Here is a 16030-nt window from a genome sequence, read left to right as displayed (position 1 = left end):
AAACTCGGAGAGGACAGTTATAATAATATATATTATTAATATATAGTTTTTGTTGACCTCTTTGTATATTTGCTTCTTTGCATTTTGAACCCGCTTGATAAAAATCCTGGGTCCGCCATTGACAGTAACGGGAGCAATGACGTTTCGAGTCAGAATCGCGGCCCTCTCGACGAGACGACATTAGGGTTGTTCTTGAACAAAGACAACGGAGTTTGGCGCTGAGCAACTTGAAGATTCTGTTACCTTTTTTTAAGTGTATTTCAATGTATCTCGCTATATTTTCATGTATTTCGTTGTATTCATTGTCTTTTTTTTTAATTGTATTTCAATGTATCTCGTTGTATTCGATGTATTTCATTGTATTAACTGTCTCGCAATATTCCATGAATGTATTCATATATTTTTTTTAACTAATATAATTTATGTATTCAGATGTATTATATAATTTCTCTTATATAATTTCTCTGAAGATTGCTATATTTTTGGGGTGTTTTTCGGTTGAGAATCTTTTTTATAACTGGAAATACAAAATTTGTGTGTTATAATTGAGTTTTTTGAGTTATATTAAGAGTCTATTATGTTAATTGATTCACTTTCCGTTTAAAACAGTATAATCCCCTATTTCACGCCGTGAATACAGTCGAATACAATAAGTTGTCCAGCTATAATCCCATGTTTCACGCCATGAATACAGTCGAATACACTCGAATACAAAAATCTGTCTAGCTGTAATACCTTGTTTCACGCCTAGAAATGCTACTGTATTCATGAATACAGTAGCTTAAATACATCTAATACACTCTAAAAAATCTGAAAACATAGCTATAGGAAGTAATATAGTAAATGGTAGCTACAACTAGCTAATAACCACTAAAACATAGTGATTTCTGAAAGTTTCTCAAACATCAACCGCTCGTTAAGTACTTCCTCTGATGTTTAATTAAGAGCCCGAGGCCATTTACTTGCTCATTATAGGCAGAGTTAAAACAAGATTTGAAGTTTATGAATTCTAAATTTGCATGGAAGTCACAGATCATTTTTATTACTGGGTTCGCAATTAAATACTCAAAATAGCCACTTAAACTTGACAAGTTTTGTTAGATAGCCTTATAAACTTATAGAGTGACCAGTTACACACATATACTTGCATTGTGTATTTTGTGAACACTTGTGTCCATAAAAGCAAGTGCGTGAAACACACTTGCGAATGATGTGCAAAGTCAACCAACTATGAACAAGACGTGGAATTTGAAAGAGAAAAATTTGACAAGTATAACTAAAAGAATAAATGCAATAACCAAATACAAACCCGCCCAGACCTATGCCTTTTCTTCACCCGTGGACCATATACTAGACCCTTCGTCCGTCCCCACTTCTTCATATCTCTGTTTCTCTTAGTTACATTTGCATTAAACAAATCGTTTATAGACGGAGCAACTTTTCCGATGCAAGCTCATCGCCAAAATAAGAACTATTCTTCATTGGGTATATAAACGACAAGTATTTCTGAGCTTTACGATCAGAAATTGCGATAGTTCTTGGGTTGGTGCCGATTACTGTTACAAATTGCACAATGCTTGAGAGGTCGCAATTTCTTGAGCTTCTATGTGGTTTGATTTTAAGTTTTCGCTGAGAAAATCACTTTTGGGTTCAAAATCTGGTATTTTTATTTACTTGTGTCATTGGTCTGGATTACCTTCATGTTGAGGTCATTGGGATATCCTCTCTCAGATTGAAGCAGCGAAGGATGTTATTGTATTGCCTGTGACTTACCGAAAGTGGGGGGATGAGTTTGCTGCCTACGGCTTCTTTTCTCTACTAGTTTGAGCCGGAGTGGCCATTTTTTCCGGCTAGATACTCGTCGAAGATTGGAAGGAGATTGGCTGAAAATTTTAGGGAGTTTTCCAGATATAAAATGAGAAACACTCTCACGCACTCAAAAGCATCTTTGATATAAAAGACACAGATCTGTCAAGTATAAGTGTAACTGGTCGCTTCTCAAGTTTTACAAGGTTATCTTACAAAACGTGCCAAGTTTAAGGGACTATCTAGGTATTTTACCATTCATGTTTAATACATTTTCTAATACAAATAGTGTCCAAGTAAAAGTGATTGGGTTCGACCAATGCAGGCTCGCTCTGCCCTGATTATAAGTTGAGACAATCTTTCCAATAACATAAGCAGATCAACAAGTTGTATCTTATGGATGTATTGCATTTGCAAAAAATGAGAGAAAAAAGGAAACATAAAAGAATACAAGCCAACTAGTGAAACCAACAAAGAAACTCAACTAATACGTAAAAAACACTTTGCTTTAAAGAAGAGTGTACCTCCTCGACTTTAGCTAATGGAAATAACTAGAAAGAAATAATGTGTCTATTTAATCGTTCCATCTTTTGTTTCATCCTGAAAAACTGTGTCCATATGATAGTTGATGTCAATTTAGCAAAAACTAGTGCAAGGACTAAAATGCCTACACTTGGGCGAAGGCATGGGCTTCTACTGAGCTGTAAGAGTTCGAGAACAATAATTGATGGTTCATACGACACATAAGATATTCCCCCAAATCCACTTCCAATAATCGAAACCAAAAAACGAAGGTAAAAATTGCTAACGTACTTCAACTCTTCAAGTACCTGGCATCAAGCTATTCAAATCCTCCGAGTTAGCAAAAAGCAGTCAGGCATTATTCATTTGGAGCATCAGCACACAGAGTAACAACAGCAAACAAAGCTGTTGAGCATTAGTGTTTTGGAGCACATATAGTTCTGACATACTTTCATTACTAGGTGATAACACTAAACTTGTGCCACAACTGGGCGGCAGTAAAAGGGCATGCATAAAGAGGAGGTAAAATTGGAGGGGGAGAAAAGGTAAACTGAATGAAAAGAAAAAAAAAATAGTAAAAGACACTTCTAGCTCGCAATGAAACAAGCCAAACAAATGACTCTTACTTGCAGTTCACTAAATACGCATCCCACCCTTGAAGCCGGTATTCACGAGCTGCCTCTATGGGGTTGGCAGCCTTTATAATTCCACGGCCAACAATAATGATATCATTGCCCCTATCAGCAATTACCTGAAACCATAAATTCTCACCCTGAGAGCTCCTAAGATAATTTTCTGTCATGTTAAAACTAGAAGAATTATAATAAAACCAATTAAAAGGTAGCTGGGAGTAGGACGAAACAACCCCCACCTCACAGCTCCCACATAAAAATAAAATAATAATAGAAGTTTTTGCATCATGCAAATGGTGCGGAACAACAGACCAAAACGCCCTGGGCAATAGCACAACAATATGAAAATGTTCCATCTCAACGACTTTATGGTACTCATATAGTCAAACACAAAAGTGTGGTTCCTCGGGGTCTTGTTAAAGCACACATTTTCTGCAACTGACAATTCACATGCAAGGGTGAAGTATAAAACACAGAAATGTCATAAGCTATGTTTTGTAGGAACTAACAATTTCTTCTTTTCTAGCTTCAAGCATCCGGTGTCCAGAACACACTGGCCCTACTAATTCGAATTCACACAGTACAAAGCCCACAATGAGGGTTTTTAGTGTTCCCTACAGAAGAGGACTCCATTCCCATGTCTTGAATCGGAAAGGTTACCAAAGTGAAAGAACCTTTACCATTAACACCACACCTTTTGGTGGGTTATAATTTCTTTCAACATCATTACATGTACTTTCGATCACTAAATCATCAAGGTGCAATCTTTGTACAAAGCCATCTTATGGATAAAGGTTGCTCCTATAGCTCATTATTTATAAAAAAAAAATCTTTTCTAGTTTAATATTGTGAGTGATGAGTCTTTTATAATTCCAAAAATATTGTACATTCATGAAAAGGATAAGAGGGTAGACAAATTCCAGAGTAAAATAAGTGTTAAAATTTCTTGGTACACTGGAGATAAATGAGTTAATTTAAGCATTAACTATTGCAAAGTGTTGAGTAGAGGTACAACTACAATAGGCTGTCACTGTAGTTGAGCCACGATTGTTACCAAGCAAGGGTCAAAATGTATAGACGCTCAATAGGTTTATCTATACTCTCCTTAAGTGGGAGTCTCTCTCATAGCTTGTTACTCCCTCCATCCATTTTATGCGACAATGTTTGAATGGGAACAGAGTTTAAGAAAGAAAGAAAAACTCTTCAAATTTGTGGTCTAAAACAAGCCATAGACATTCGTTTGGCTAGAAATAATCTCATTAAGGGTAAAATGGGAAATTTAGAGTTAAATTATTTTTAAATATAGGTGTCATTCTTTTGGTACAGACCAAGGAGTGTGCCACATAAAATGAGACGGAGGGAGTATTACTTGTTACATGTTTCACAAACACATGAATCATACATGCAATTAATTCCGTGTGAAACAATGATAGAGTTACCCATACATATATAGATGCTAACGTAGATATGTACAATACAACTGAGTATTTTGTTTATATAGGCGGTAGAGTTTAGAGAATAGTGCCAGGTAGAGTCAAATATAATACTCAGTAGAGCCCTCTAAGAACTTACTAAGAATAGGTCATCAATCCCCCCCCCCCCCCCCGGGGATTAACAAACAATGACTGATAACTGCGTCAGATACCAAGAGTACAAGCGAAAGCTTGTCCCACGCATGCACAGCTGTTCTGATAGTTATGATTGAGGCTAAGGGATACAAAAGGAAGGGTTTTCAAACACCTAAAGAATGTTGAGAAATTTCAACCATTGACCGAGGCTCATCAGTTCACCTTGATGGGTTCCTATCAATTACTGGAAGCGCGGCGAATATCCTAGCTACCAATAACGGGCGCTGTTGCCTCCTCTCAAGTCTCTGATGGAATTGGGGCTCTCAACCGTTTACTTAATTGGCCCTTCCCTAGTTTCTTAACATTGTAGGAATTGTTTACTTGCTTTCTCTATTATATGCAGTTACTAACAAAAAAAGTTTGGTTCATGGTGTCAGCTGTCAATAAATTATGTGTTGAACTCGAAATGCCACAGGGACATGATACCAAATGATATGTCATTGAACAATGGAGCTCGCAGTCAAGGGGATCAAACTACAAAAAAGAAGAAAGTGAGGTGGTTGATTGGTTCTGTAACTAACAAGAGTTTGAGAAGTTGCAACGAAGATAAAGAAGCGAAAAGTTAGGGAGCTCTTTTGGCTTTCCAGGATGAAGAGGAGTTCAAAAGAAGCAGCTGCTAAAAATTCATCATTTATCAAGAAAGGAGACAGCCAATCGTCTGAAAAGGAATGGACAAACTCTTCCGGTCAACTTACAGAATCATTCCTTAATGAACCAGCAACTTCAATGTAGGCAATAAAGGAGAAGCAAGGAGTATAGTGCATCTTTTAAGAAATGAAAACTAAGACAGGACTGGAACATGAACATTTTATGGTAGCAACCGGGACTTACTGCAGATGGAGTGTTATATTGTTGGCCTAGAGCATCTCCACCTTTGACCAACTGAACACCAGGCGTAGCATGGATGAGGGATGAGTTTCCTGGTCCATTAGGCCAAGAAGCAGGATTCACAGAGATGAATCCAATGACAAAATCTGAGTGATCCTCAGCAATTTTTACTGCTGCTGCCGTGTAAGCTCCCGTGGCTAGGTTACCCGAAGAACTCATTTCAGCAAGAAGCAACAGTCCCCTACCACGTGACAAGCCCTAAGTACAAAATAGTTGAATCAGATCTAAATAGAATTTTCTGTAGCTCAGTAGCTTAGGTATCAGTAACACCAAACAAACCTTCAGTTTCAGACCATCCACAATTCCGGGACCAGAAATAATGTGGGCATTAGTTATATCAGCCCAATCTAAAATGCGAAAGATACCTCTGCAGACAAACAAGACAACTTAGGGAGATTAACTTAAGTAAAAAAAGAATATGATAAGAAATAGTAATCTGACATTTCCTCACCCTTCATATTGCATCGTCACTGTATTTCCAATGTCAGCAAACTTACGATCTTCAAATATTAAAAAGTTATGTTTGTCTGCAATCTACAGAAGAAAAGAAACAAGAGTAAGCACTCAACATACACTTTAATATCTATCTATTGGCAAAAACAAGAATTATTTTTAACCCTGTTCAATATCATTTTTCCATTCAACTTGCAGAGAGTGTCCATGTCAACCTAACATTGGCATGCATTATTTAAGCCAACAAGCACTTCTATCACATAGTATCCTGTTATTATGACCAAAAATTTAGTACTCTGCTCCAGCTATCAGCCCAGGAAACGAAGTCATTTTCCAGATAAATACCTAAACATATGGCAACTCCTTGGATGCAGTGATTGAACTTTCTTTTCTTTAAAATAAGTTGATGCAGTGACTGAACCTTTTAGACTAGATTTGCGATCGTGCCGCCAGCTAGCTCATATATCTTATTCAATAGCTCATGCACATAATGAAGGAATAAAGGAACCCAGAAATATGTTAACATGGTCTTTAAGTTTCTGCACTAGAGAAAAACTGGAGCAATAACGACATCATCATCCACCAATCATGTCAAAGAGTAACTTACCGATCTAAGTTTAGAACCGAAGTCAGGAGTGAAATCAGGCAATATATCAACATGTGTTTTTAACATGCAGATTTCAGGTCCGACCTGCACAGGAAGATTCGGAATAAACTTGTCAAAATATTACACATTAAACGCACTAACATAAATCATCGGACAAAGATTAAATAGGAAAACAGGAAATGCCGCCTACTTTCCTTCTGTCACACCAAAACAAAGGAGGTTTAGGACAATTCATATGCTAAATGCAGCAGCTAGTCATTACACTTTGATACCTTTGTAAACCTAAAAGGTTCCATTTTCTCAGTTCATTCGACACCCAAAGACAGGGTAATAAAGTCTCTACAAATCCTGATTGACACAAAATTCAAATTTAACAAGAAAGAACAGCAGAGGAATGGTGATTTCATATCTAACTAGCCGTGTTCCTTGTTTGCAGAGCTTGTTATAAATGCACAATTGCTTAAGGTTGCTTACAGCCTTACATCAGTTCCGAGGAAACAATACCTTATTCAAGAAAGATTACAAAAAAGAAGAAAAAAAGGTAATTTGATCACCTTGTCAGCAATATCTAGCAATTCCGCAGCTGTGGCCACATCAGCAGAAAGGCACAAGTTAGTCTCCTTTTGCACCATAATTTCAAACAACTTCTTCCCTGTCGGATTTTTCGCAATCTTTGCCCTCTCCTGATACGGTAATCTGAGACTGACCTTAGTTTCCTTCACTGGCACTGGAACCGCAACTTTGCGGTTCTCCTCTAAGAATTTCTTCACCATTTTTTCTGTTTCCTCTGAAACTCTACCCTTTTCCTTTAGTATCTTCACCATCTCAGTCAGTTTTACCATTGAATGCAATGTGATTCCATTCTCAGCCAAATTTTCCCTTCCTCCTTGCTCTCTGCCCAGAAACAATCACCAAACAACTCACCTCAGGAAAAGATAATAGCTCAATATTCACAAATAAATCACAAATCCATTCTAATTGGAATTTCCCAAAAGACTCACTAACACCAAATGTAAAAAATAAGGCACTAAACAATCTTCTCACTTTAAAAAAAAAAAAAAAAGGTACAACCAGTAGATTACAACAATTATATGCCACCATTTTTCTCCACTTGTGCTGATTATGCATATGCTTAGCTCTGAACTCCAACTTCTACAAACTTTCCGCTAGTTTTAAATGCACTATACCCTACACAGCTGCACTTACTATCACATTCTTCTTGCAAAAACTATTTTGGAAAAAAAAACTGTTGCAACCATTTAATTTTAATGTGACACTATTTCCTTTTTAGTCTATCCCAAAATAAAAGTAAAAATCTTTTTATATCTAAAAACAATTTAACTTTAAACTTTTTATTTTACAATATATTTATAGTCACACATATGTCTGTTCCGAAGTTTTTTTCTTAAAATACGTGCCTAGTACTCATTTTATTCTTTTATAGTCACACAAATACAATTACCCCGCCGGTTAAGCTTTTAAGGTTACAAGTTTCAAAAGTTTTTTTTTCTTCTTTTCTTTCTTAAACTCCATCCCAAATCAAACTATTTCACCTAAATTGAATACAAATTGAAACTGAGAAAGTACATCTTAACTTTAGAAAACGAGAGTTGTGCTACTTTCAATAGTACTTGCAGAAAAAAAAAATCTTTAAAAGGTAAAGTGTAGTAGTACTTCAGGAAAAGTCTTTGTACGAGTAAAAGAAAGAAATTGTACCGACCTATCAATCATGACGACAGCATCGGTAACGGTTAACCCAGCGGCACGAAGAGGCGCAGCAGTCTCAAGTACCGAAGCACCACTAGTAACCAAATCCTCAACAATAAGACAAGCTTGACCTGGCTTAAAAGCGCCTTCAATCGCCTTTGCAGTACCGTAATCCTTAACCTCCTTACGGCGCATGAGCATAGGCACGTCATGAGCAGTGGAGATACACGTGGCAATAGGGAGAGCCGTGTAAGGCACGCCGCACACGACGTCGTATTTTGTGGAAGACGGGAGGGAACCGACGAGCGTTTGGGAAATCTGACGGAGAATCGAAGGGTAAGAGACGATTAAACGGAGGTCGATGTAGATTGGGGAAGAGATGCCGGATTTCAGCTTGAATTCGCCGAATTTGACGGCGGAGATATCGTGGAGCTGGAGGATTATTGATTCCATTGTTTCGGTTACCATTGTGTTGTTTTTGTGTTTTGGTGACCTTTTAGTATAGGAAGAGAGTGAGAGGGTAGGGTGGCTAGAGTCCAAGTTTGAAGAAAATGGCGTTTATATAGTAGTCGCTTTCATATTGGAAACTGGGAGGTTTTTATTTAGGGCTTTTGCTATACTATCTTTTGTTTTTCTTATTACAAATATTATTTTAGTTATATTATTTTAATAAGGGATTAATAGAAAATAATATAAGGTACTAATAAATAGACCAAGTGAAAACTTTGAAAGGTTATTTTTTTAATTCAAATTATAAGTGAGTAATTGAGTATTTGAGCAAGCTGGATATACTAAAGATCTGGTAACTCAAATGACTAGTTTCTCCACAAAAGAAGTGTACTTCAAGATCAGGTGGGACTTCCAAAGAGTCGATTGGAAGAGACTAATTTGCAACAATCCTGGGTCACCAAGGTGGGTGTTCATTCTTTACATTAGTGTCCATAGAAGTAGGGGTGTCAATGGATATTTGAAAACCGACTAAATCGATCGAACCGTATCGCACCGAACCGAATTTTAGGTTTCTTTTAAAGAAACCGTTGGTTTTTATATAAATATATAACCGTACCAATAATTAGGGTAGGTTTTTTTATTTTATAAAAATATACCGAAAAAATACCGAACCATACCAAAAAAATTTTACATGTGAAAAATATATTTATATAGTAAGCTTAAAACTAATGAAACAATAAATTTTTCATTGTGCCTTGGAATTAAGAAAACTGTTACAAGACAACAAGTAATTAAACTCAAAATACTAATTCCTAAAACCTATTATCCTACTTATACTTAAACTAAGTCACTTCAAGTATCTTTATTAGCAAGACACAAAGTATTCTGGCGATTATGAGTAGCAAACTATAATGCATTGGATATGTTTTCTTTCATATAATTTAGATTTTATCTTTTTGAATATTTAATATAGAATTTATTCTTGAGTCCTAGCTTGGTTAATATCTTTCAACTCGTGTGGTTTATATTTTCTTTGCTGTTACTTGGTTTCTTTTAAGTTGTTGTCGAATAGTTGATGTATCTATACTCTAGCCATATTTCATGTTTTCTAATTCATCACCTTTTAAACAGTAAAAATGTCTAGAGAGTTTTGCTAAGTCCTGTAAAAGAACACATGTTATTGCATTCTACTTTTACTGGCAAATTTTACATGACATTTAAAAAAATACTGAAAATTAACCGAACCGTACCCATACCGAAGTGATACCGACATGATTGGGACGGTTTCGAAAAGTCTAATTTTGGTTATGCATAATAGAATAACCGAAGAATTGGTATGGTACAAATTTTATAAAATAACCAGCCGAACCGAACCATTGACACCCCTACATAGAAGGCTACTCACCAAAGATAGGGTCGCAAAGTAGAGGCATGTTGACGACTTGAAATGTCCTTTGTGCAATAATGAAGATGAATCTATTGATCACCTATTTTTTTCATTGCCATTACTCTGCTACCATCTGGGATAGGATATTGGTGTGGCAAGTGATTGCTAGAAAGTCTATGGGGTGGCAGGAGGAACTTGGTTGGGCTGTGAGGTATGCGCAGGGGAAATCTACCGATGCAACTCTATATAGACTGACGTTGGCTTGCTGTTTATATTGTCTATGGCGTGAGAGGAATATGAGATTGTTCCAGCACAAGTGGCGAATTGCTGAGATGCTGGAAAGGCAAGTTATTCGAGATGTTCATTGTAGAGGCGCGAGATTTCCTAGATTGAATAGGAGGTTGGAAACCTGAGTTTTTATCCTTAGTAGTGGGTAATAGGTGTTTTAGTGTGTAGGAGATATAGTATAGGTTGCTGTCTTGGGGCTGTGTGTCTAAGTCTACAGTTTGTATTTTTTTACTTTGAGCTGTACATATTATACTTAAATAAAATGTTTAGTTACCAAAAAAAAATTATAACTAAGTATAGGAGATTATTCCCTCTTTTTAATATTTTGAACACTTCTTACAGAAGTATTTCATAGTCTTTCATAATAGAAATATTTGTCTAAATTAATTTTTACCTCATTAAAGCAATAATGGTGAATTTGAAAAAGAAAAAGTGATAAAAATGCATCTTGATTTCTAAAATGTCTAATATTTTGGAACAAACTCAATGTGTCAAAATAGTTCGTATTTGGGATCAAATTAGGTTGTATAAAATTGCTCTTCATTATAGGTAAAAATTGCACGGGGCGCCCTATTTGGTCGCCCCCATTTAACCTATACCCATTTTTAAAAAACTTTTAATTTGTACCCACTTTTTAAATAATTTCAGCCCCCTTTCTCCTCCTCCTTCTCCTCCTTCGTTTTCTTCTTCTTCTTCTTTCTTCTGCTGCTGTTGGTGCTGCTATGGAACTTCAGATCATGGGATGACAAAAACCTCTATTTCTGTATTTGTTTCATTACACGCAGTAAATTATGTGAAAATAATTACTAGGTGATTTGTCTGGGACCAAAACGTTTACGCTACTACGGTGGTTTCAATTTTTGTTACTAGCAATTTAGCATAGTATAACCATTTCAGAAACTTACCAGAATTAAGTAATATCTGAAGTTCATATAAAATTGACACAAACACAGGTGTCATATTAACTTGGACTCGTATCGCGAAGATGAAAACTTTATACCATCAGAAGGCAATTCAATATTAAATCCATCCAAACGCAGCACATTTAGTGCTTTAGCAGCAAAGATTGCGTCGGGCAAGCTGTTGTATTCGGTTTGCCTACATAAATAGGTCTGCTTACTCTTAGATTCAACTCTTTTTACTATTTAGTACGATTGGATCAGACATCATAAACATGCTGAAGTTAATCAAATATAGAACAAAAACTTCAGCTCTAGAGCTGAAGTTTCCAGTTACAAAGACAAAAACTTCAGCTCTAGAGCTGAAGTTTCCAGTTACAAAGACAAAAACTTCAGCTGAAGAGCTGAAGTTTCCCAGTTACAACACAAAAACTTCAGCTCTAAAGCTGAAGTTTCCCAGTTACAACACAAAAACTTCAGCTCTAGAGCTGAACTTCAGACCCGGCTACTAGAATGCTGAAGTTTTGCGTGATTGCCTTTGCTACTTCAGCCCCGTGTGCTGAAGTTATGTGAAAAAGCGGGTACGCTTGCAATTTTTTTTGCAAAGCGAGCACAAGTTAAAATGTGGCACAAAAAGCGGGTATAGATGCAAATGCCCCTCATTATAGTTTTGCTTTAATTCACGATGGATCTTAGAGTTTTTGCAATAATTATTAAGAATTTTTTTAAAAATAATAATAATAATAATAATAATAATAATAATAATAATAATAATAATAATAATAAAATCCAAAAAGATACTGTTAATATCTGGGATGAAAGAAGATGCTTAATAAAAGAAGGAAAGTGTTAAAATAGCAAAAACACTCCTATAATAACTTTCGGTGCTTTCATATAGCAGGAGCTATCAAGCTAACACCATTGGAAATTAAATTTTCTTTATCGTTAAAAAGAAAAGGTGCTCCATTTACATGTCAATTTAAATATTTTTTTTCCCTTTGCACTTATAGATAAATATTTTCTTTATCATTACAATATGGGTTTGCTATTGAATTTCGTTTTTCTTTTCCTCGTAAATTATTGGAAAAGATTGAGATAAAAGAGTCATATGACTTTGTATAGTGAAGGTTATATGACATGAAAGGCACTAGTATTAAATTCTAATCGAGAAAATGTCCGTAGGCATGTAAAATTTATTGAATTTAAATTCAATAAATAATATGGACTATATTTTAAATATATTGGTCCAAATAAATATTGTGGGCTAATATATAAATGAATTAATTATATATGTCCAACATATATGGATTAAATAAATAAGTCTTAATCCAATGGGCTAGTCCATTTAATTGGGCTAAAGTGATGAGCCCACTTCATTAAGCCCAAGATGACATCTTCCTAGAGGCCCAGTTTGGTGCCACTTGTCAAATAACGTGGCACGCCAAGTCAAACGGAAGAGCCAATAGGATCATGCCACGTGTCAAAATGACAAGGCATGCCAAGTCACACTAAAAGGCCAAAGAAATCGCGCCACGTGTGCAAGTGACATGTTCTGGCCAATCAAATGCGAGCATGTCACACTTCAATTTGATTGGTCGGAAAGAGTTTGTTCTTATCACAACTCTTCCCTTCCACAACTATAAATAGTGGTCTTCATAACTCAGAAAAGACACCAGAAGTTATAACAAGAAGCAAGAAAGAGCTCGTGGATCAAACGCTGCAAATTCCTCCACAAGTTTCAAGCTTCAAGCAATCAAGTTCAAGTTCAAGCTCAAGAACGAAGAACAGATCAAGTATTCAAGCTCAAGAACGAAGAACAATTCAAGTATTGAAGATCAAGAACGAAGTCAAATCAAATACAAGGCGTTCAAGATCAAGGCTACTTGTTCGTGATAAAATTCGTGGCAACAATCAAAGTGTTCGTGACGGATAAATCAAATTCAAATTCAAGATCAAGCTCAAAGGCCCTTGAATTTATTTATACTAGAAAAGTAGAATCAGAGGAATCATAGAGATTGTAACACTCAAATATTCGAAATAAAATACTACGATTGTTGCGATATTTTTCGGTCTTGATTTTAATTTTCTCGACCCAATTTATTGTCTACAATGATATATAACAATTTGATTAGAATAAATAATTATACAAAAATCTCATATGTTTTATTTATTTATTTTTTCTTATGTTATATTTTATGAATCTCCTACGAAAAAAAGCCATATAAATAAAGAAATACTTGTGATGGACCCAAAAGAAAAAGGATCTCTCAATCTTAATTTTTTTTCTCAACTCTCAATCTCAATCAATGACCGTGCTTTTGAGGAAATGATCCCATATGTCAGTTGCAATTGGAATAGAAAAAATGTCTCTACAAGATCGCACGTGTTTTTTGTTGAAATATTAGGTGTATAGTTAGTGGAATGTATAGCTGAATCTCAGCTAAGCTAAGTTAGTGGAAGGTTTAGTTTGTTAAGTAGGTGTGTTAGTAGCTAACTTGTTGTTTGTATATATACACGGTTAGTCTACAATGTATGTAACAGAAAATGAAGAAACTCTTTCTTCTCCATTAGCGTGTAACTGCTTCTCCTTCGTTCTCCTTAGCAGCTCAGATTAGATCTAGGATTTCATCATGGTATCATAGCCCGTTTTTATGATTCACGCTTTGTTATCAATTACCTAGATCTAAGCTGCCTCAGTGTGTGTGTTCTAATAATTTCTTCGATATCTTCGAAGTTAGGGCTAATTCGAACAATTAGCGGTTTCCTCTTTGTTTTCTGCTTCTTCATCTGAGCTCAAGTGCCTCATTAACAATGGCGGTCGAGAATGAAGAAATTGACACAAGCATACCCCCCCCCCAAACAACGTTCTCTTTCAGAGTCTTTCAACCAATCGATACGACCCCAGAGAGCCGCTTTTGCTAAAACTCGAGCAGTTTCTTGAAAACTCGCTTCAGCAGCAGCTGGCGGTAGCTCAACTTCAATTGATCAACATCATCCCCTGTTTCTTCAGCCATGTGATACTCCAAGTAGTTCTCTGATTTCAGTCAAATTAACTGGACCTGAAAACTATACAATATGGATTAGTGCAATGCGTGTTAGTTTACTAGGAAAAAGTAAGCTAGGGTTTGTGGATGGTAGATATCCTAAAGAAAAATTTGATGTGTCTCTTCATGAATTGTGGAAAAATATCACGACCCCAAAACCAACCCGGTCGTGATGGCGCCTATCATGGAACTAGGCCAGCCGACACAATTTCAAAACCAATCAATATTTTCATTTCTAGGATAAAATCAAAGCTATTTAACAATAAACCTTTATAAAGTGTTTAAAACAAAACAACAGTGCGGAAAGAAACCCCGAAATCGGGGTGTCACTAGTCATGAGCATCTACTACAAACGTTTGACAACATCAAGACCAACATGGCCGGAAAAATCACTAAATACCACTAAGGGAGAATAATGAGGGAGGAAAGCATGGCTGCGATCGCCAGGCAGCTACCTTGCTAACTCCGATGAACCTGCCACTAAGTAATCAACACCCGCAAACGGGTTCAGAAGTACATGAATCTGCACACAAATTGCAGGGAGTAATGTGAGTACGCCAACTCAGTAAATAATAAAGGTAAATAAAAGCTGAGTGCAGTGACGAGCATTTAAAAATCATATACATCTCATATCAGAAAGACCTCAGTGGAAACAACAAGGTTCAAATCAGCAGTTAAATTCCGAACATCTCGTAAAAAAAATTCCAATTTTAATGAAAGTTATTTAAAAATATTTGTTCAACATTTCCAATAGAGGCTCAATATAAAAGAGGAGTGAAAACAATATTTTCATAAAAACAAGCCCCTCGGGCAAAGTATCACTCATATATATATAGCCCCTCGGGCTAGCCTCTCAGTCACTCGTGACTCAACTCTCATCAATCAGCATTCACACTCAGCACTCACGCTCAATAGGTACCTTATAATAACTGCTGCGGCGTGCAGCCCGATCCGTAATTATATAGTCGACTGCGCTCACTGGGGGTGTGCAGACTCCAGACAGCCCAAGCGCTATATCGCTGCGGCGTGCAGCCCGATCCACACACACACACACACACACACACACACACACACATATATATATATATATATATATATATATATATATATATATATATATATATATATATATATATATATATATATATATAAAATCCTCACCATTAGGCCCTCAGACTCTCTCAGTCATCAACCTCACAAGCCACACGGGCATTTCAGTAAAATCAGGGAACTCAGCCCAAACAACTTTTTCAGCTTTTGAATTGCGAAAACCAATGCCAGACACAACTTTTCGATCGGAGAATACTTCAGCTCATTTGGGGTCATCATCCTACTCAGGTAGTAGGGGGAATTTTCTTTNCTTTCTTGGGCTGCAATATATAGAATCAATGGCTTTCCTGGTATAGGGGCTGCCAGAACCGGAGGTCTCATCAAGTAGGATTTGATGCTTTGGAATGCGTTGCTACAAGCTTGGTCCCATTCAAAAGGTACACCCTTCTTCATGAGGCGGCTAAAAGGTTGGCACTTCCCTGCTAGATTTGAGATGAATCTTCTAAGGTACGCCAATTTTCCTTGTAGACTTTTCAGTTCATGTATATTTCTGGGATCGGGCATTTTCAAGATTGCATCAACTTTGGCTTGATCTATCTCAATCCCATGATGTCGAACAATGAAGCCAAGGAATTTTCCAGAAGTAACTCCAATGGCACATTTCAACGG

At 36.4% G+C, this 16030-nt stretch overlaps 1 protein-coding gene across 1 annotated transcript; it reads right to left on the bottom strand.

The window, feature by feature from the left end:
- Positions 1 to 2273: 2273 nt before the first annotated feature.
- LOC109210287 (uridine 5'-monophosphate synthase) lies at positions 2274 to 8804 on the bottom strand. The gene is made up of 8 exons (XM_019373690.1): positions 8257 to 8804; positions 7091 to 7430; positions 6537 to 6620; positions 5928 to 6010; positions 5756 to 5843; positions 5420 to 5674; positions 2955 to 3079; positions 2274 to 2647 (listed from the first exon to the last, which is right to left on the bottom strand). Exons 1-8 carry the CDS (start codon positions 8709 to 8711, stop codon positions 2629 to 2631), a joined length of 1449 nt encoding a protein of 482 aa, XP_019229235.1. The 5' UTR covers positions 8712 to 8804; the 3' UTR covers positions 2274 to 2628.
- Positions 8805 to 16030: the final 7226 nt, after the last annotated feature.

This window comes from Nicotiana attenuata, unplaced genomic scaffold (genome assembly GCF_001879085.1).
Source record: "Nicotiana attenuata strain UT unplaced genomic scaffold, NIATTr2, whole genome shotgun sequence".
In the NCBI taxonomy this organism is placed as follows: domain Eukaryota; kingdom Viridiplantae; phylum Streptophyta; class Magnoliopsida; order Solanales; family Solanaceae; genus Nicotiana; species Nicotiana attenuata.
Note: the sequence above shows the minus strand (reverse complement) of the source record. Positions and strands in the feature narration are given on the sequence as shown.